The following is a 22,212-nucleotide window of genomic DNA, read 5'->3' as shown; positions in this document are numbered from 1 at the left end:
TTACTGTTTTGAAAAACTGGTATTATCTGTCTAATTCAGTTCTTCAACTTAAGGTCATTGCAAAGCATACTTTTGCTGTATGGCAAACTACAGTTTAGGTACAGAATCAATTAAAGGTGATAATTTCCTTTTCCAGTTGATTTTTTATTTACCCTAGTTTGTGAATACATGCATTTGCAAAAGTGATTATGTGTGTAGAAGAGAGCGCATTCCTTTGCACCTAGAGTTGGAGAAAGGATGAGAAAGAAGTGAGATTATACCTACTAGAGATACTGAACTGTTGGTACTCCCCTTTCTTCCCCATCAAAGCTAAAAGTGATGGTTACAGATGAGGCTGGCTTATGTTTAGGGGCACGTTGTGTGAAAAATCATTACTGGATCTGTAAAAGACTAACGTAACATGGTATAAGATACTCTTCCTTGGGAAGGTACAGAGAACAGACTGACTAAGCACACTTTTCTTCTCACCTGGGAACTGTGGACAAACAGAATGTCTGGCATCATTTATAATTATTTGGCACCATAGGGGAAAGATGCATTTGAGAAGGAGCTAAATCTAAGAAATCTACATTGGCTTGAGCATTCTTGTGGGTCCGCACCAGTAAAATAATCTTGGTATTCATAATATTTCTACTTTCGAACCTGTAGGCTCCCCACTTTAGGGATGAGAGTCCAGGACAGTAGGGGCTATTGTACATGCTTGCTTGTTTGTAATTTAGGTGTTTGTCAGAGATTTCTCATTAACTTACGGTGTCTTTCCTCTAATCACTGTTCATAGGCAGGTATGCTTAGGTTTGGGCTCACTTGCCGCCACCTTCCATCTCATGAGTCGTCTTAATCCTTATCAGAAGGAAATTCATTTCTTCCTCGGGGAAAGTAAACATCATAGTTGGTAAAATTGAATTCTCTTAAGCAGTATATTTTAGGGGTGCAAATCAGTATTTATCTAAATGCCTAAAATTTCTAGTTTGTCTTTTGTAACTATAAAATTAGTTAGAGGCAAATGTTATTAAATGCCCAGTGTTTACACTAGATAATTGCAGTCTTTGGAGCCTTTTCTAGGTTTATGATTTAGGTACTTAATTCAGATTTTTTTTTTAGATTTTATTTATTTATTTGACAGAAATCACAAGTAGGCAGAGAGAGGCAGAAGCAGGCTGCCTGCTGAGCAGAGAGCCCGACTCAGGGCTTGATCCCAGGACCCTGAGATCATGACCTGAGCCGAAGGCAGAGGCTCAACCCTCTGAGACACCCAGGCACTCCTTAATTCAGATTTTAATATTTTATTCTTACATTTTATGTAAGAAAGAAAGGATAGTGCAGAATGGATTTGAAAATGGCTGTTAACCATATCTAAATGCAGTTATACAATTAATAGTAATGTATGATGAAAGATAAAGTGGCCAACATTTCTAAACAAAAAGTTGAAGTAAATACTTAATGCTTATACTTAGCTGGAGAAAATACACATTTAAGAAAAAAAACTTCAGTGTAGTCATTTTGTTTCAGTCTATACTAGGTAAATAGTGAAACATTATTTAAAATAATTTCCCTTTCTAGTCTAGAGTTATATAGTGTAGCCAGATACTTCTAGGTAAGTTTTATACAAGAACTTATGTACAAGAAAACTACTAGAAAATCAACAGCGAGGAACTGTTAGAACTAATTAAGAGTTAAGCATGAGAGCTAATTAATAGTTAATGTGAAAAAAATTTAGTATTCTTTATACTGCAAATGATAGAAAAACTGTCCAGAACTGGCATTAACATAAAAGCTAATCCTTTAGTCATATAACCAAAGAATAGGGGGCTTGATGCTGAGCTCAGTGAACACCAAGATCTTTTTCTTGACATTCTGCTTTTTCTGCCAGCTTCCACCCCATTGCTTTGCTCCTCATTATGGCAAAATTCCTGAGCAAGTCTTCCGTAGTATGTCTCCAGTTCTCACCTTCCATTCACCTGTATGTCCATTCCAGTCAGCCTTTTGCTACAGTCCCTCCATTGAAACCTCCCTCATCAAGAAGATCTGTGATGTCAAAATGTGTGGTCTCTTCTCAGACCCTGCTTGATCTTTTAATAGCTTTTGACATAGGTTCTGCTGCTTGCAGCACTTTGCCACTTGGTTTCCAGGATACTACCCCCTCTCTTGATTTTCCTGTGTCATCTCTTCTTATACCTCTTTGCTTATTCCTCTCTTTCTCCCAGACTCTTTTCTGCCTACACTTCTTTGGTGATTTAATCTAGTCTCAAGCCTCTAAATAGTCATTACACATCGATGACCCTAAATTTATATCTTTAGCCAAGACCTATTTCATGAATTCCAGAGTCTCATCTAACCGCCTGTACAAAATCACCACTCAGATGTCTTTCTCAAACTTAGTATGTCCAGAAGTGAGTTTTTGTTCTCTTTTGTCCCAAACAGATACTGCCCAGAGTCATCGTCTTGGTTAAGGGAATCTTCATCCTTCTAGTTGCTCAGACTGAAATATTTAGAGTCATACTGGTTTTTTCTCTTTTCTTATGTCCCAGTCTAATTAGTTGGGAAGTCCTGCTGGCTCTACCTTTAAAATACATCCAGAATTTTACCATTTCTTGTTACCTTTGCTGCTACTCCTCTAAACTGAGCCATCGTCAACTCTCACCTGGGTGATTACATTAATCCCGGCTTCTACTGTTGCCCCCTTTACACTTTTCTCAACTTAGAAGCCAGAGTCATACTTTTAAATGTACACTAATCATGTTACTTCTCTGTTTAAAACTCTTTGGACTCCCATGTGACTCAGTAAAATCCCAAATCCTTATGATCTAGCCCTCTGTTTGTTACTTGTCTAATATCATCTGGAGTATTCTCTTTGTTAACTGGACTCTTTTTTAAGATTTTTATTTATTTATTTGACAGAGAGATCACAAGTAGGCAGAGAGGCAGGCAGAGAGAGGGGAAGCTGACTCCCTGCTGAGCAGAGAGCCCAATGCGGGGCTCCATCCCAGGACTCTGAGATCATGATCTGAGCTGAAGGCAGAGGCTTAACCCACTGAGCCACCCAGGCGCCCCTGTTAACTGCACTCTTAACTACACTGGCTTTCTTGCTGTTGCTCGAATGCATGGTATGCTCTTGTCTTAGAGACTTGGCATGGTTGTTTTCTTTCCCTGGAAGGCTGTTCCCACAGGTACTCACATGACTATCTCCTTCACCTCCCTCAAGTAAAGGTATTACTATTTTTAATGAAACTTACCCAGACTCCTTATTTAAAATTGCACTTCATTCCTTCCAATCCTCATTGTCCTGCCTTATTATTTCCATAACGCTTATCACCTTCTAATATACTTTATTTCATATTATTTATTTATCTTTCTTTGCCCATTAGAACGTAAGTGCCATAAGGGCAAATGTTTTGGTCTCTTGTTCATTGATTATTTCAGGCACCTAGAATAGTATCTTAAAACATATTAGGTGCTTAGTAAATATTTGTTGAATGAATGTGTAACAGTTGGATTTATGTTCTCCATTTCATGGCTCTGCTTCCTTGATGTTGGTCGCATTTTTTAGGCACTTAACGTGGTTCCCAGCAATTCCTTTCAGATTCCCACCTACCTGAAAAGAGGAAAAAGTCTTTGTCTTAGCATTCCCAGGGGAAAGTCCTGAGGTTCATTATGACTGAACTGTTTTAAATGCCATGTCCAGACCTTGATCAATCAACCCTGGCAGGGGAATGTAATGTACTTTTTGGCCTAGACTTTGGTCATATGCTCCATTCTGAGACTGGAAGTAAAGCCACAAACAAAAATGTCTATTAGGGGAATAGAAGGTGCTGAATAAGTGTACAAGAAATGTCTACTAACTTATATACCACAGTTATACAAAATGTGATCCTTGGATACTGGTTCCGTGGGATGTCAGGAGGTATTCTTTGACCATGTCCTATTAAGTTTGGAAACTTAAAAAGTGAGTTTTGTTACTGTGGAATTTCTCAGGGCTTTAAATATGAACGTGTGCTCTGTGAATTTCTAAGTAGAAAATGTTTTATGCAACGACGTCCCAAAATTCTTTGGACGTGGAATCCTTTCCCTCTATAGAGCATTTTTCCCTTTTCAGGGCTCTTTTCAGAACCTTTTAGAACATCTCCAAGTGTATTCTTGTGGATCACACTATGAGAAATATTGATGTTTACTAAGAACTAGTTATAAAGTTAAAGAAAAAGCTCATGGAACAATAAAAAAATACAAAAGAATACTCCTCAATTGTATAGGACTTATTTGAAGAAAAAAATGTTTATAGACTCCTAAAGATCTTAATATGTAGAAAGACACCGTCCTTTGAATGATGGCTAGTCTCAGTAATTTAGTATAGTTATAATTAAAAATCCAACTTAATAGGGAGGTGAAGGGAAGAGGAAGATTCTAAAATTCCTTTGCGTTACAGTCTTTTTTGATTTCAAGGGAAAGGGAGTAATACCTCATGTTATCTAAGAAAAGTTTAATGTAAGGGTATATAGGAATTAAAACCAGAATCAGAAAGTTATGATTATGTATGTTCTTTGTCTGGTTACGTGCCTTCTTTCCTTCTATAGCACCTCTGTATCTCTCTAAGCATCTGTTTTGTTTTCCTCTGGCTACAAAGAACTCTCAGAAACCATGCATGTTCCACCCTCCAAATCATGGAAGAAGCTAGTTTGAATTTATTTTAGTTAATATGTTGATAATGGATGGATTCCTTCAAGCCCAGTCATTTTGTGAGTTGTCCAGAAGTCAGTGGGTAGACCACCCCTAGAAAAAGTATGCTCCCTGGTCCTGTTAATGTTCAGGACAGAAAACAGCCTAGAGCTGCTGCTTTGGTGGGATATGTGAACTGGGAAGATTCTAGCTAGAAGGGGAGGTTGGATGTGGTGTAGGTACCATGAGTAAAAATGTCCAGTATAAGATAAGGAAAAATAAGAATTAAGGAATTCTGACAAAGGGCTGTGTGCCATACCACATATAGAATATACTGTGTTTATATGTGGCAGAGGCACAGTAATTGAAACTGTGGAGCTGGTGCCTGAATAAGCAGTTAATGAAGTAGAAGTACAATTTAAAAATAACATGAAAGTGAAATTTCTAATTAGTAGCATGAATTAGATATTAAATTGTTCAGGAGTTCCTAATTAGCCATTAAAAAGTAAGATTCCTACCTTACAACTTACCAGAATAATGTCAGAATGGCTTAAAGATTTAAATGCTTAGAAATGAAATTAAAACAACATCAGAGGGAAATAAAGGTTGCATTTAAATAAATGCATTAAATTACATAAATAATACTTAAATAATATTGGTGTAAGGAATGAATTTTCCCTAAGGAAAGAAGACATTATTTCATGGTGAAGACTCACAAAAAAACAAAAACCAAACAAAAACAAACCCCAAATCTTTCCTACATTAAATGGCACAATAAGTAAACCAAGGGAAACTATTTTCAGTATCTGACTATAGTATGTATCTTTATATGTGAAAGGCTGTTGAAAATCATTTGTATGTGGATGTCCTACTCAGCCATCATACAGTGTTACCCTAGTCCCTACTTTCCCACTCTGCTAGATGATCATTTCATTCTTGTTCTTTCACAAACAACTGTTCTTCCACTCTCTTTGCTGATATATTTGCTTTTTTACTTCTCTTTCACTGAGGAGATGGGACCAACCAGAAAGTATAAGTTCCTACCATCATAAGTACTTATACCCACCTACCTGCTTCTCTGCCCATATGCTATCAATTTTTTTTTTTTTTTTTTTTTTTCTCCTGGAACCCTGGATGAAGTCTCTGGGCTCAGGCTAATCCTTAACACTTTATGCATCATCAACTCTTTGCCTCTTTACTAGATATTTCTATTAATATACAACTTTAGGCTAACTTTCCCATCTTAAACAGCTTTTCTCCTAATTTCCTTCTAGCTATACCCCCATTTTCTTTCCCTTCATCACAGAATTCCTTGCCAGGGGTGTCTCAGTTTACTGTCTCCTATTTCTTTTCTCCCTTTCTTTCATGAACTGTTTCCAAGTAGGTTTGCACCTACCCCATGCCAAAGAAACTGCTCTTATCTAGGTCATCAATGACTATAATGTCACTAAAAGCAGTGGTCGTTTCTCAGTTTTGAAGCATCAAGAGAAAAAATGAAAAGATGACTCACGCAGCAGAGTAGTGTGATTCACAACACAAAGAAAGCCAGTAAGGGTATGAAAAGTAGTCAGTCAACTTAGAGAGTAGCCAATGAAAGGCAAATTTAAGACAATAAGATGTTTTTAACCTACTGCCCAGTGTTGCCAAGGAAATCTAGAGCTCTCATATACCACTTACTGAACTTTTCTTGAAGCAATTTGGCACCTTATACAAAAGCTTTAAGAATGTGTCTATCTTTTGACCTACCCATTCCTTTTCTAAGAGGATGTCCTAAGGAAATAAAGATCATACAGATATACACACACACATGCACACACACCCAGAGAGGGATTGATTGTGGAATGAAAAAATTAAAAATGATATAAATGTCCAGCAATAAGAGATTAGTTGTATTAACGGCATATCTCCATAATAGAATATCATGTAGCTACTTAAAATGATGACAAAGATATGGTTATTGATGTGGAAAGATTTTATTGCACATTTTTAAGTAAAAAGTGTATTCATTGATCTTACACTCAGGGATATATATACACACACACATATATATGTATATATAGGAAAATGCCTGAAGAGTATATATGATAGTTTTTAGCTGCTGTCATGAACTAGTAGACTTTTGGATTTTTTTCCCTAACTTGGAATGGTTGTATTGTATTACCAATAACCAAAATCAATCAATCAGTTGATCGGTCAGAAAATGAAAAGAAGTTTTTGCAAAAGAGAGAGAGAGAACTAACTTCTTAATTATAGTCTATTTCCCATTCTGTTTTTGCATTTAAACATTGATCATCAGACTTGGTTCATAGGTGGCTGGCTTGATTTGACCCAGTCCTGTTTCTTACCCCACTGGACTTAAAATAGCCTGATGGCCTGCCAGCCGTGCGAGAATAGATGGGCCAGACAAAATATTTACCATACTTTAAGCTTTAAAATTGCCCAGGAGTCTGTAGGCTCATTTGATTAAGTCTATCAGGAAACCAGCTTCTAACTCAGCAAACTATCAAAAAAAAAAAAAAAAAAAAAAAGACAAATAAATAGGAGTTAAACTCCAGAGGAGAAAGATAATGAAAGGCACAGGCAAGCATACTGAAAATGAGTTTATTAGGAACTTGCAGTTAGGGTATGATAAAATGAAATCAGAGGGTTTTAAGGAGCTGAAGTCTTAACAGTATTGCATGTTACAGTTGTTTCCTGTTTCTTAGTATTGGTAATTTTCCTTCTCTGTGAGTTGAAAAATTCACATGTAATTAAATATTGTTTACTTAAAGAAACCTCCCATTTTAAAGATAAGGTAGTTCGTCAAAGCACTCTTAGTTTTTTGATGATTTGGTGTATCTGCCTTTATTGGAGGAAATAAGTTTTCTGCAACCTTCTGTCTTAATGGTAATTAGCAGCTCACTGGCTGAAAATATATCATTCCAGCTCTGTTTTTAAAAAATTATATAGTTGTCCAGGTTATTGTTTGTCTGTTTGTTTGTTTGAAAAACTAGAGATCTCATTAAAAATTTTAAAGCTAACATTTGTAGATAGGAACTTGAGTTTCACTTTCCCCAAGACAGCAAGAAATATTCTATAATAGAAAGATGACTATTTTTAGCTTTTCTTTCTGCTGGTGAGGTGGAATAGTGAATATTTTTAGAGCAGTTGAAAGTACAGCCACTTAGATTAGCTCAGTGTTTCTATCATCAGAATCTCAATAACCTTGTTTATTTTATGTATCTAGGATTTACCTTCCAGTGTTTTGAGTTATGTAAATTGCAACATGATTCCTCTTTCTCTTTTTAGTCTAGTTCATCTCTCTGTGGGACAGTATGTAAAAAAAAAAAAAAGATGACATTTTAAAAACTTAACTTACTCTCTGCACATTTTGTGTTTTTTTGAATTTATAGTTTTATCCTGGTTATTGTGGGCAGTGCTTTTCTTTCTTAGAGATGAAATGTTAGTAGTTATAACTTACCAGGGAAAGGTTGTTGAAAATCTATGAGTATGGTAAGCCCTTAATATTCATAAGAGATATTCCCCCATGACCTTTGCAAGTATCCTTAATTGTGAATACCATTAGAACATTTCATCTTTTCTCTAAATTGGAGCATACAGTAAGTGAAAAATCTGCGTGACTTCTGTTTTACATTCAGTGACTACAGGTGTATACAGCAATTCAGGTCATGTTGAGAGGCGGAGGTACTACCTGAAAGACACTAGTCCTTCATCTCCCAAACAGCCAGCAGTCAAACTCGGGTCTTAGCAGAATTTCAGAAGTTTCAAATTACTGTACATTCTAGAACTTTGGAGACCTTCAAGATTGGTTCCAGTGATTCAAAACAGTATAGTAAGTAATGCAAAACCCTGAGACATTAATATAATTTCCTGTTGCAGATATGAAAACAATTGAAGATCTCATATTTAAATGTTACAATCAGTAACTTAAACCATTCACACCTGAACCCATTGCACTCTGGCTTTTGCTTCTCCCATTCCACTGAAACACACCCAGTGGAGATACCTATGACTTGCTGGTTGTTAAATCTTGTACTCAACTCTCATCTTACCTGACCTCTGAGCATTTAACACTGTCCACATTTGCCTTGAAATTCTCTTCCCTTTGTATCAAGGACACCATTTCCCCCTGCTTTTCTTTCTGAATTTCTGGCCATTTCTTCTTCTTCTTTTTTTTTTTTTTTTTCTTTTTAAGATTTTATTTATGTATTTGAGAGAGAGTAAGAGAGAGAGAGAGAGCGCACAAGCTGTGGGGAAAGGCAGAGGAAGAAGCAGACTCCTTACAGAGTAGGGATTCCATCCTAGGACCCTGGGACCATGACTCAACTGAAGGCAGATGTGTTTAACTGACTGAACCACCCAGGTGCCGTTGGCTATTTCTTCCTTGGTTTGAGCCTTTAATGTTGGTGGTTCCTCAGGTTTTCTTGTTCATCTCCCTCCTCCTCTGCCTTCCTTCTGCCTTTTGCTTTAGTTACTGTTTTTTAAAAACAGCTTTATTGAAATATCCTTGGCATATTATAAGCTGCACATATTTAAAATGTACAGTTTAATACATTTTTCCTATGAAATCACCATTATCAAAATAATGAACATATCCCTCACTCCCCAAAGTTTCCTCATCCTATTAGTAATCCCTCCTTGTTACCCCTTCTGTTTTCACCCAGCCCCTAGATTGAATGTGCTTTCTGTCACATTATGAATGTTACATCTATAGATTAATTTGTACTTTCTAAAATTTTATATAATGGAATCATGGTTTATATACTTAGGGAAAGGGTTCGATCTTCTTTTACTAAGAATTATAACTAAAACTTATCTGTGTTGTATCAGTAGTTTATTCCATTTTATTGCTAGGTAGTATTTGATTATATAGATGTAACACTAGTCATTCATCTGTTAATAGACATTGGGGTTGTTTCCAGTTTTGGATTGTTGAAAACAGACCTGCTTTGAAAATTGAGACCCAAACCTTTGTGTGTTTATATGCTTATATTTTTCTAAGGAATGGAGTAAATGGGTATTATGATAGATGTAGATTCAACTTTTTATGCAGTTGTCAAGCTATTTTTTAAAGTGTTCCCACCAGCAGTATATAAGCTTCCCAGTTACTCTTTGTCTGCCAATACTTGGTGTTGTCGTTCTTAAAATTTTAGACATTAGGGGCACCTGGGTGGCTCAGTGGGTTAATGCCTTTGGCTCAGGTCACGATCCCAGAGTCCTGGGATTGAGCCCTGTATCGATCGGGCTCTCTGCTCAGTGGGGAGCCTGCTTTCCCCTCTCTCTCTGCCTCTCTGCCTACTTGTGATCTCTCTCTCTCTCTCTGTCAAATAAATAAATAAAATCTTAAAAAAAAATTTAGACATTCTACTAGGTGTATATCTCATTGTGGTTTTAATTTGCATTTCCCAGGCTAAAGATGTTGAGCATCTTTTCATGTGCCTATTAGCCTTTTGTATATATTCCTCAGAAAGGTAGCTGCTCAAATTCTTTGCCCATTTTAAAAATTGGGTTGTTTTTCTTTTTATTGAGTTGTAGGAATTCTTCATATATTTGAGATATTAAACCCTTATCAGTCTATGTTTGCTAATATTTTCTGCCATTCTTTGTGTTGTCTTTCACTCTTTTTATGTCCTTTGATGTACATTTTTAATTTTAATGAAGTCTAATTTATATATATATATATTTTTTTTTTTGCCTGTACTTTTAACATCCTATTTAAAGAAACCATCGCAAAATCCAAGGTCATGAATATTGTTTCCTTCTAAAGTGTTTACTTTTTAGCTCTTAAATTTAGTCTTGGATCCACTTGGAGTTAATTTTTATCTATGATGTTGTAAGGTAGAGCTCTAACAGCATTCTTTTGCCTGTGGATAACCAATTTTCCTACCATCTGTTGAAGAGACTCTTCTTTCCCCATTTAATATTCTTAGCATGCTTGTCGAAAATCAGTTGACCATCGATGTGAGGGTTTGTTTCTGGGCTCTCAGTTGTATTTAATTACTCTGTGTCTTTGCTTGCAAATTTTTGTGGAGAACTGGTTGTTTTGAGTATCTTAATACGCTAACTCTGGAAATCACATTCTCACTCTCTTCAGTGATTGCTTTTGTTACTTTTCGAGGGATGCAGCTGTCTGTTTTGCATAGTGATTTTTCTATACTGTCGCCGCCCCCCCTTGCAAAGTCTGTATTCCTTGTTGTGTATGGTTTGTGAATTGTCTGTTCCATTGTGTCTTCAGTCAACCTGTGAGATTTTCCCAGATGTCTGGATGTTAAAAAACCAAAGTTTGTATATCTCTTTAAATCTTCTGCTAGATGCTGGCAGGGAAGCTGCCGAAGCTAGAGCAGGTCTTGAAACAAAGGGCAACTTGCTGCTCTGGTCCTTTAGGGAACCGCCAGACCACACAAAATGTACAACCCCAAATTTTTGGAAGACCTGGTTCTTACTGTCCATATTAGCCCCACCAGCCTCTCTAGGAACACAGACCACAGTTCGCACAGCCACAGTGGGGCCTAGAAGTGGTGTGGATAGTTGCTGGATCACTGACATAGCTTTTTAAACAAATTTTAGCAGTCTTGTCTATCAAACAAACTCCCATGGTTGCTGTAAGTGGTCTGATCAGGTTTTAGAGTTCTGAAATCACTAATTCTGATAGACTTTTCCCCCGCTCAGTGGCTGTTTTAGAGGAGGGATCTTGGAGCTTCCTCTGTGATGTTATTTATGACCTATTTCAAATTAATGTTTGCATATGGTGTACTGTGTGATTTGAAGCTCTTATTTTTCCTTCCACATACATGGACGTCCAGTTGTTCCAGCATCATTCATCGAAAAGAGTATTAATTTTCAACTAAATTGCCTTTGTACCTTTGTCAGAAGTTAGTTCTCATATATATGTGGGTATATTTTAAGACTCTGTTCTCCTGCATTGATTATTTTTATACTCTCTTGACACCGTTATCGTACTGTCTTAATTACTGTACTTTTATGTCTTAAAATCAGCTAGTGTTAGCCCTTCAGTTTTGTCATCTTTTTTGAAGTGGTTTGGTTTTTCTAGGTCCTTTGCATTTCCAAGTGAGTTTTAGAAGCACCTTGTCAATTACTGTACCCTCCTCCTGAAAACACCTGGCTAGGATTTTAATTGGATTACATTGAATCTACTGATTGGTTTGGAAACAACTGATACCTTTTGATCCATGAACACTGTATATCTCTTCATTTATTTGAGTTCTTAATTTCTCTGAGTAGTGTTTGGCATTTTTAAAGGTCTTATACCCCCTGTGATATTTATTCCTAAGTATTTCTTTCTGAGGGGATGCTATTGTAAAGATGTTTTTAAAAAAAAAAAAGTCAATTCCTAATTGTTTGCTCCTAGTATATACAATACAACAAATTTTTGTATATCATCTTTACCCACTAAATTCACTTATTCACTTATTCTAAATAGCTTTTTTTAGATTTCTACATAAGTCATCATACTGTCTGTGATGGGCAGTTTCACTTATTTTCCAGTCTTGATGGTTTCCTTTTTGTTGCCTTGTTACCTGGGCAAGAATCTCTAGTACTTCAATAGAAATGATGAGAGTGGTTATCATTACCTTGTTTCTGATTTTTTGGGAATAGTATTTAGTCTTTCACTTTTAAGTATAGTGTTGGCTATAAGTTTCCCATAAGAATTCTTTCTTGGGTTGAGGAAGTTTGTATCTCTGCCAGCTTTGCCAAGAGTTTGTTTTTTAATCCAGAATGGATGTTGAATTTTTGTCAGAGGCATTTTCTACATCTACTAAAATGACATTATGGCTTTTTTTTTAAAGTTAATCTGGTGACTTGAATGTTGGATATTGGTTCCGGCATTCCTGGGAGAAATCTTACTTTGTTTTAATGTACTATACTTCTTAATATATAGTTAGATTTGATTCGCTAAATGTTATGCTAAGAATTTTTGTGTTAATGCTTATATGAAGTAATGGTTGATAATTTTCTTATAATATCTTTGTCTTGTACTGGAGTAATACTGACCTCAAAGAATGAGTTGAGATACATTCCCTTCTTTTTAATTTTTTTTGGGGGGGGGGACTTTGTTTAGAACTTGCATTACTTCTTTTTTAAATGTTTGATAGAATTATTCAGTTTTTTGAAGCAATTTGTGTAGAACTGTTTTTTTCTTTTTTCTTCAATATTTGGTAGATTTCCGTGAGAAGACATATATGGGCCTAGCCTTTCTTTGAGGAAAAATAAATTTAACCACAAATTTAGTTTCTTTACTAGTTATAGGACTATTCATGTTATCTGTTTCTTCTTGAGTGCACTCTGGTTGTTTCTGTTTTTCAAGAAATTTGTCTGGTTTTTCTGAGTTGTCAGAATTTTTGGTATAAAAGTGTTTGTAATAGTTCCTTGTATGTTTTTAATATATGTAGGATCAGTAGTGATGTTGCCTTTTACTCCTGATATTGGTCATTTGTGTCCTCTCTTTTTAATTTGGCTAGAGGCATATCAGTTTTATTGATCTTTATAACGAAACTACCTTTGGTGTTATTGATTTCTCCCTCTCTCTCTCTCTCTCTCTCTCTCTCTCTTTTTGGTGGCAGAGTGTTTTATTATATGAGCATTCTCCTTATTTATTGAAGAATAATCTTAATGGGTGGCGTGCCTGGATGGCTCAGTGGGTTAAAGCCTCTGCCTTCAACTCAGGTCATGATCTCAGCGTCCTGGGATCAAGCCCTGCATCTGGCTCTCTGCTCAGCGGGGAGCCTCCTTCCCCCTCTTTCTCTGCCTGCCTCTCTGCCTACTTGTGATCTCTCTGTCAAATAAATAAATAAAATCTTAAAAAAAAGAATAATCTTAATGGGAACTGTGTAACTATGTGATGAAAATGACAAAACCTTAAGGATATGAATAAATGGGGGCACCTGGGTGGCTCACTCATTAAGCATCTGCCTTCAGTTCAGGTCATGATCCCAGGGTCCTGCGATTGAGCCCTGCATCAGGCTGCCTGCTCGGTGGGAATCCTGCTTCTCCCTCTCCCACTCCCCATGCTTGTATTCCCTCTCTTGCTGTGTCTCTCTCTGTCAAATAATAAAATCTTTAAAAAAAAAAAAAAGGATATGAATAAATGGACACAGGGTACTACTCCAGTATGGCCAGATTAAAGATGTAAAGATATAAAGAGGTCAGTTGTCAAAATAATCTGTAGGTTTATTGTAATTCTACTCAAAATACCATTAGGTTTTAAAAATCGTAGCAAAACTATTCAGAAGTTCATATCGGTGAATAAATATTTAAGTTGGTTAAAGTTCTGGAAAAAGAATGGGTGGAGAGAAACCTAATTATAAGATATTAAAACATAATGAATCTGTAACAGTTAAGAACTAGAGTGCCAGCACCAGGATAAAAAAGACCAATGGGAAGATAGCCCAGAAATGGAATATATTGGATATAAGGATTTAATATATGAGAAAGGAAACACACATCCATAGGGAAGGGAAGGATTATTTAACATATGGTGCTAGTATAACGGTAAGCAGTTTGGAGTAACAGCAATTTAGATTTTTAAAAATATCGCATACTAAAATAAGTTCCAGATGGATTAATAATTACATAGAAACAACAAGCCAAAAACCTGAATTATATATTGATTGAACCTAAGAAGGGAACAATTAGAATTTGTAAAGGACATGGTTGACAGATGAGATTACATTAAAGTTTAACTTGTCCAAAAATGTAGCCAAATCAAAAAAATATAGTAGACTGGGGAAAATATTTGCAGTAAATTTCCACAGGTTAATGTTCTTATATGTGAAATCCCTATGCAAATATAAAAATGGGTGCAGGACAAGATTGGATAATTAACTAAATAGGAAACCAAACAAAAATAAACAGGGAAAAACTCTTTAACGCAAATTAAACTACTAAGGAGTTAACCATGATCCACCCATTAAATTAGCACAACTCCCATGCAGGCCAGAGTAGGGTGCAATTAGTAGATGCATAAATTACTGGTGGTATTTTATATAATGTTTTAATCATTTGAAAATCACTTCCGCAGCGTGTCAAGATTCATAAAAGTCTTCATACTTTTTGACCCAGAAATGCCACATCTGGGAATTGATCCAAAGAAAGTTATAACTGCCCCCCCTTTCAAAAAACAAACATGAGCCCAAAGATGTTCACAGAGTTGTTTCAAATAATGTAAAATTAGAAACAACCTAAATAGCTAATCAGGGGAGTAATTAAGATTTTCATTATATCCCGTAGACAGAATACAATCCCATAATTAAAATATGGTAATAGAGATTATAATTGAATGATATAATAAGGGTGATGTTTTTAAAAGTGAACTTTCAAATTGTCCATACAATTTGATATAAAAATGACTAAAAGGAAATAATGTTAAATGGTAAACAGTTATGATAAAGGGATAATGGGTCATTCTTTTCCTGTTTTTTGTGATCCAGTATAATGCTAAACTGTATGAAGAGAAGTATACCACCCAGATTAGGGGAGCTAATGAACCTGTATTATGAGAAGAACATGGGCTTTGGAGATGTTTAGATTCTGCTTCTACTTAACCTAGTCTGAGGCCTTGACAGTTACTTAACAACTTTGAATATCAATTTCTAAGTCTGAAAAAGGAGCAGATACCTTTTTTTTTCATAGTTGTATAGATTAACAGTAGTAGTAGTAGATTAACAATAGTATAGTTGTTGATAAAAATAGTCTTTTTTTTTAAGATTTTATTTATTTATTTGACAGACAAAGATCACAAGTAGGCAGAGAGGCAGGCAGAGGGCGGCGGGGAGGCAGGCTCCCTGCTGAGCAGAGAGCCCGATGCGGGGCTCGATCCCAGGACCCTGAGATCATGACCTGAGCCGAAGGCAGAGGCTTAACCCACTGAGCCACCCAGGCGCCCCGATAAAAATATTCTTTTAGTCACATCACATCTGGAATAATGTATCAGTTTATAAACAACCATAAATCTCAGTGGCAAACAAGGTTCAGTGAAGTCTGGCTTATGTTACTTATTAGGTACAGATTGGGTGTGGCTATGCTTTATGTTCTTTCTACTCTAGAATCAGGGTGGACTGGAACTAAAGGTGGTGAAACTAAAGGAGAACTCATGAAGGTTTGCCTAGAAGTGGTATACTTCCATTCACATTTCACTGGCCAAAACTAATGTCAGTGGCACTGGAATAATCTTATTTAGAATAAACATATATACTCCGACAGAGTGTGTCCAGTTCTTGCTGTTGCTTTAAGGGTGTGACAGCCTGAAGTATGTCTGAGGGTTAGGATGGTGAGTAATTCTGCACTGTCCCCTGAAATACAGTGAGAAGAGTTGAGAAAGAAGGGCTCATTAATGCTGTCTAAAATACTTGAAGAATGGCTGTCACTGGATGTGGTATATGACACTGATGGGTAAAAATTACTGCATTATGTATTTTGACTCAGTATAAGGGCATAAGGAGGAAAGCAGAAAAGGAAATTGTTGGTTGTTTTAAATATCTTACCTCATTTATATTCTTCAGAATAACTATGAAGTTGTGTGTGTGTGTGCTTATGTGTAAATAAATATTGGAGGAGGAAACAGTCACAGAGTGGATAAGTACCTATGGTCATATGGCAAGTAAATGGCAAAGCCATTTTGGAATCTAGGTCTACGTGACCTCATCTCTTTCCACTAAATTTAGCTACTCTCTGTAGGGTTGCATACTTTCTTATAATTTAACTGTTAATATCAGCCATCTTCTGCCTGACAAGGTAATGGCCACTTTTCTCCCACCTCTCAATGGGTTCAGACAAAGCGTGAAGAAAGGTTGAAAGGAAGGTTGAACTCTAGATTGGTGGTCTGCAAACTTATGTGATCAAATGCACCTCTCAGTAAAATAAGTTAGCACAAGTGTGTGTGTTTGTGTGTGTGTGTGTGTGTGTGTGTGAGAGAGAGAGAGAGATCTATTAAGCTATTATACTAATATTCTATATGTTATAAAGAAAAGTTAAAAAGTTAAGATTTTACATAAAATTTTAGATATTTTTATAAACTAGATCAGAGATTTCATGCAAAATCTCAACTTTTGAAACTTAAATTTACAGGTAGATAGGTCCTTTTTCTTGTATCCCGGTGCATTAACTTGTGTACCTTCTGAGATGCATACCCCTAACATTAGAAGTCACTGTTGAGGATGATACACTGGACTCCTTTTTCAGTATGAGGATTCTGTGATTCTGTTTGGCCTGAGTTTTTCTGAAGGGGATAATAATAGCTTAATTGCCTTTCAGAAAAGTTTTTAAGATAGTCTGTTACTGAGACAAAACTCTAAGTTCGTCACTGGCATTCATTCATTCAAATTAAGCCTGAAAACCACATAGATGAAAGGTGCCTTTCCAGATAAATTGTAATAACTTCATGAGCATTACAGTCTAAAAGAGTTTGTAAGTAGGGGTTATTACGAAGTAATAAACCTCATTTCTGTCTGTGGCACAAGCAACTGCCTCTTTATTTTAGTCATGTCGTCTTTATCTAAATCTGCATATGTGTGTCCAAAACTTACTGTACTCACACATTCTAAAATGAATCTGAAATTTTGCCTAAAGAGAAATATGAATTTTTATACTTGGGAAATTATTTTAGCACTGCATTAGAGTGGAGCCAGAAATCTAAATTAGACCAAGCCTACTGGATTAAAATCTTCATAGAGAGATACCCTTTAAGAAGGAAAGGAGTTACTTGCATTGTTTGAATGAGGAAACTGCTTTTCTGCATTCTTCTAGTCCTTGGTTATCAGCCATTTGCCAGGTTGGTACCTCACAATTAAGATAACTTTCTGGTTAGTAACTCTTTCTTGGGGATAGAATCTTTAAGAAAAAGCCTTCCCAGTTCACAGAAAACAGAAATGCAAATCTGGCCTTTAAAAGATGCTTCTATATTGAGATGAAATTGTAGATCAGCCGTGATCTTTTCCATTTTTTTCTCCTGATACATTTTGTAGATTTTTTAGCATGACATACTGCAATTTGGTGGTAATTGTAGGGGAAGTGTTGCTTACAAGTCAGTTTAAATCCCGTTTAAACAAGAGATGGCCAAATTCAGCTACTTTTTCTACACGGCTTTAAGTAGCCCACAGGCCAGGATTTCCTTGATAGTAACTTTTAGTGATCCTTTTCTTCTAGAAAATTACCCTGAAAAGTATCGTTTAAATAGTTTGGTATTTTTAAATTGTCATATTCTTTAATTCATTCAGCAATCATTCATTGCTGCTTTGTGCTAAGCACTGAGGAAACATTAACACTGATTTTTAAAGTATGTATGTAACTGGTATAGCCAATAGAATTATTCTTGCTCACAGCAGCATGCTACGGGAATCCCTGCTCTTACACAGACCTGCCCGTTTTGCCTGCTCTCTTGTTCTGCTCTCTCTCCCTACTCCCCTTCCCCTCGCTCCCTTCTTCTCTTTACTCCCTTCCTTCCCCTCTTTTTGTAGCTCTTTCCTTCTTTGAGGTAGTGGCCACAGGCAAATTCTGAAGTCAGATCATCTAAGTTTAGGAGAAACTAGCTATGGTATTTACTGTATAACGCTTGCATGATATAGTTAGGCAGGAGCTGGTAAAATTCATATTTTGCCTTAAAGACCAAATGTTACCTCACCTGTGCAGATCTCCAGATATGTATATTTGTTACTTAGCTCAGAAATCATGTGTCTTTAAATGGGTTTATATTTTTCTGTTTTAGATAATATATATAAGCATGTTTTTATGCACGTGTGCTCTTCTATATGCACACATTTATATGATTAGATAATTTTCAATTAGTGTTTCTTTGATTAAGTATTTTCTGAATTTGAATCCTGATGGCTTTTGGAATTAGCCATTTTGGTGCCTATTTCTGTTACATTACAACTGGCACATTTCTTACTTTTCAGTGCTTTAATTGCCTTGTTATCTAAACTCTAGAATACATTCCAGTTAATTAAAGTCATATGAATAATTGGGCTTGTTTTTTGTTTTTTTTCTGGCTGCTGTGTTCTCTATTGATGAATTTGAAGGTAATTAAAAGTATAATTCTTTTCTTCTTTAGCATCAGACAACAGTCAGCGCTTTCGAGAAACCTGTTTTGCATTTGCATTGACACCACAACAAGTGCAGCAGATCAGTAGTTCCATGTAAGTTTTCTTCAAGTGTATCTTGCAGTTTGGCCTTTGAAACCAATAATATATCTATAATAAGTGATTTTTAAGAACAGTGTATTGGGTGAGTATTAGTGTCATGCAAATAATTAGTATTATAAATGCTATTATAGTGTTAGTTAATCTGAAGAACAGTTATATCTCTGATAATTTGAAGAACTTTTGGAGTAACAGTATCTTTGAATTAGCTTTCATGTACATATTTTAAAAATAATTACGGTTCTTACCCTGTCTTTTCTAGGGATATTTCTGGGACCAAATGTGACTTCACAGTGCAGGTCCAGTTAAGGTATGGTATTGCTTACAGTATATATCCAGTGTTTAAAAGTTAATATTACTTAAAGATCTTCAGAATTATGTAATTTTCAATAAGTATATTGAAAGTACTAGCTTTAGATGTTTGGGTGAGGGAAGACCTCCTATTTTTATCCAGTTTAGATTTTAATATAGGAAGTCATGTACCATATATCTAACCTCCATTTTGGTTGCCATTAGTTGGTTGGGAAGCTCCAGCTAGAGATATCTTTAAATGATATGATGGTGTGAACTCTTTAGAACTACTCTGTTTATGAAAGTGCAAAGAAAGGCCTTATCCGTATCAATGACAAACTACTGTAAATGAGGAACTAGTACATAAGGTAAGTGTACAGTGTCTCACAGACTAACAAAACCAAAAACAGTTTAATTTGCTTTGTCCTGTATTTTAAATCATTAATTTAAAAACACTCTTCTGGATTTCATGAGGCATCTCTTGATAGTTTTGCAAAGACGAATGGAAAATTTTCCAGCATGGATTCACCATTTCCCCTTATTCAGTTTCTTTCCTTAGCTCATTTTTTCTAAGGATATCTGAGAATTCTTTTTTATTAATGTGTCTCTCTGTCTTATATAAACCATTTTATGGTACTCTTTTTACTCTTGGACTGTATCCCTGTAGGAACCTAACTGCTCCACCCTAGTCTTGTTGCGGTAGGGATAGAAGAGGAAGTTATAAGACCATTGTTTTCCTCCATAAGCTAAAGTAGGAAGGATAAGTCAAACAGATAGCCACAGTCTCAGTAATTGGATCTGAAGTTGTATGTACAAATTATAATACATTAGGAGGTCAGAAAAGAGAATAAAGCACCTGCTCATTGCTTCAGGGAATGATGTGAAAAACTCTGATCTTAAAAATAGAGTGATGAAAACAGTGAGAAAGCAGTGGAGAGGTTGAAGTCTTGATCTTATTATTCTTTAAAAATTTTATTTATTTATTTTTAAAGATTTATTTATTTATTTGAGAGAGACAGAGAGAGCATGAGCAGGTGGGAGAAACAGAAGGCATGGGAGAAGCAGACTCCCCGCTGAGCAGGGAGCCCAATGCAGGGCTCCATCCTAGGACCCTGAGATCATGACTTGAGCTGAAGGCAAACTCTTAACCAGCTGAGCCATCCAGGCGCCCCTGAAGTCTTGATTTTAGAGGGCACTGACAAAGATGTTCCTGTATAACAGGTACGTTATCCTCTGTCAGGGGCAGAACGTGATAATGACTGAATAAATTAAAGGATTAAAAAGTATGATGCCTTCATAATAATATATTTTTGTAATTTTGCTTACTTCTGCATCCGCAGTTTTATTTTGTTCATACTGATATGTGACATTATTGTTTGAAACATTGTTTTTCAAACTGTTGCTTGGAGCCGCCCTTAGGGGTCTTGCTAGGTCTTCCCATTCCCTACCCACCCTCATTCCCTACCCACTCCCCTCAACCAGAGTAGTACTGCTTTGATCTATTTTGCATGTTTGACTTCTGGGTTAGTTTTCACTTGAGGAAAGAGTTCCAAGACTAAAATAGAGTTTGAAAAACCATAGTCTAGAACAAAAGATCTAGTTCTTGTCCTCAAAATTTTATATTAATATACATGCATTCTGTAACGCATCAACAGGTATGGTTCAAATTCCAAAGGAATGCTTTTAAGCTGTAGATCAGCTTTCTATTTCAGAGGTTCTGAGACCTCTGAATCTTGGTGGTTAAAAATGGTTTAGCCATTTTTAATTCAAATTCATCTCCAGAACTTGATGAAAAAAGATCCATTATATTATATTTCATAATTGTCAGATGGCTGTGTTTTGATAAAATGGTTATTTTTCATCTTAACCCTCTTATCCTTGTTAACTAGGTATACAATCCCCATGTATTGTTTAAGCTGGGAATGTACACTTATTATCCTAATTATAAATTATATCTAAAGCATGACGATGATTTGGTCAGGATAGGGTCAGTGTTTTCTCTGCTGGGTTCCTAGTCTGTTCTTACTTACGCACCTGTTTTCTTTTCCCACCACCATGCACTCCTTCACAGCAACTTGCTGTTATTCCTCCCCCTTTCCCTTTGCTTTGTTAAAGTGGCTTCGATTTTCACCTTCTACTTCAATGAATAGGAGTCAACTTGTCTTATAAATCATTCTTTTTCTGTAGCTTCAGGCAGCCAGAGTCCATGTTTTAAATTTATCATTGCATTGGACTAATTTATTAAAAACTCTGTGGCATCCTTGTACTGTTTCACTATAAAGGATTGTCCTGTGGTAGGTTTTGCTGGGGTTAGAGATGATCCTGGGAGCTTTGACATCTTTATATTTTCATCTGTTTACTATGTATATTTCAAGAAAATCTTTGTAGATCAGTAATTCTTAACTCTTTTTTGGGTCCCTTACCCTTTGAGAATCTGATGGAAGCTACAGATTGTTTCCCCATACAGATGAATGTGTATATGTACACAGAAAATTGTCCAATTTGTGGATCCTCTCATACCCAGATTCTGTAGCCGGCAGGTCAAGACCCTACTCCATAGATGCTAAGAGAAGATGTTTGTGTGTAATGAATATTTCACAGAATTCAGATAGGGTTCTTCTTAACATAAAGATGCTGTGAATGTTCTGTAAAGGTGGAATGAGCCAGGATACCTGGATGGCTTAGGTTGGTTAAGCATCTGCCTTCAGCTCAGGTCATGATCTCAGGGTCCTGGGAACAGGTTCCTCATGGGTCTTGCTCAGCAGGAGAGCCTGCTTCTCCCTCTGCCTGGCATTCCCCCTGCTTCTTTTATCTCTCTCTTTCTCCCTCTATCATAAATAAATAAGATCTTAAAAAATTGGGATGAGCCTTAGCTGTATACTGGGAATAAGGAAGTTATTAATATGTCTTAAATAGCAAATTAATGATTTACTTCTTTATCTATGTAAGCATGAGCAGAGTGAGAATTTACAAATTATGTAGCCATCCATAGTCTTCCTGAAAGATTATGCATTTAATTTAGAAACAAATGGTTTCATGAGTTTCTCAAATAGGATTTTAAATGATATGTGGATATAATACAAATAATGTTATTTTTCCACACCTTCAGTTCTCAGGG

General features: G+C 36.1%; 1 protein-coding gene across 3 annotated transcripts in view; it reads left to right on the top strand.

Annotated features, from left to right (window-relative positions):
• The window catches only part of PIAS1 (protein inhibitor of activated STAT 1), a 116,993-nt gene that overhangs the window by 56,208 nt on the left and 38,573 nt on the right, over positions 1-22,212 (top strand). For all 3 annotated transcript variants that reach the window (XM_032864611.1, XM_032864612.1, XM_032864613.1), the window contains exons 3-4: positions 18,716-18,800; positions 19,066-19,113. In XM_032864611.1, the coding sequence (XP_032720502.1) occupies positions 18,716-18,800; positions 19,066-19,113 (133 nt within the window). The remainder of the gene's footprint in view (positions 1-18,715; positions 18,801-19,065; positions 19,114-22,212) is intronic.

Source organism: Lontra canadensis, unplaced genomic scaffold (genome assembly GCF_010015895.1).
Source record: "Lontra canadensis isolate GAN:19392208 unplaced genomic scaffold, GSC_riverotter_1.0 scaffold28, whole genome shotgun sequence".
In the NCBI taxonomy this organism is placed as follows: domain Eukaryota; kingdom Metazoa; phylum Chordata; class Mammalia; order Carnivora; family Mustelidae; genus Lontra; species Lontra canadensis.
Note: the sequence above shows the minus strand (reverse complement) of the source record. Positions and strands in the feature narration are given on the sequence as shown.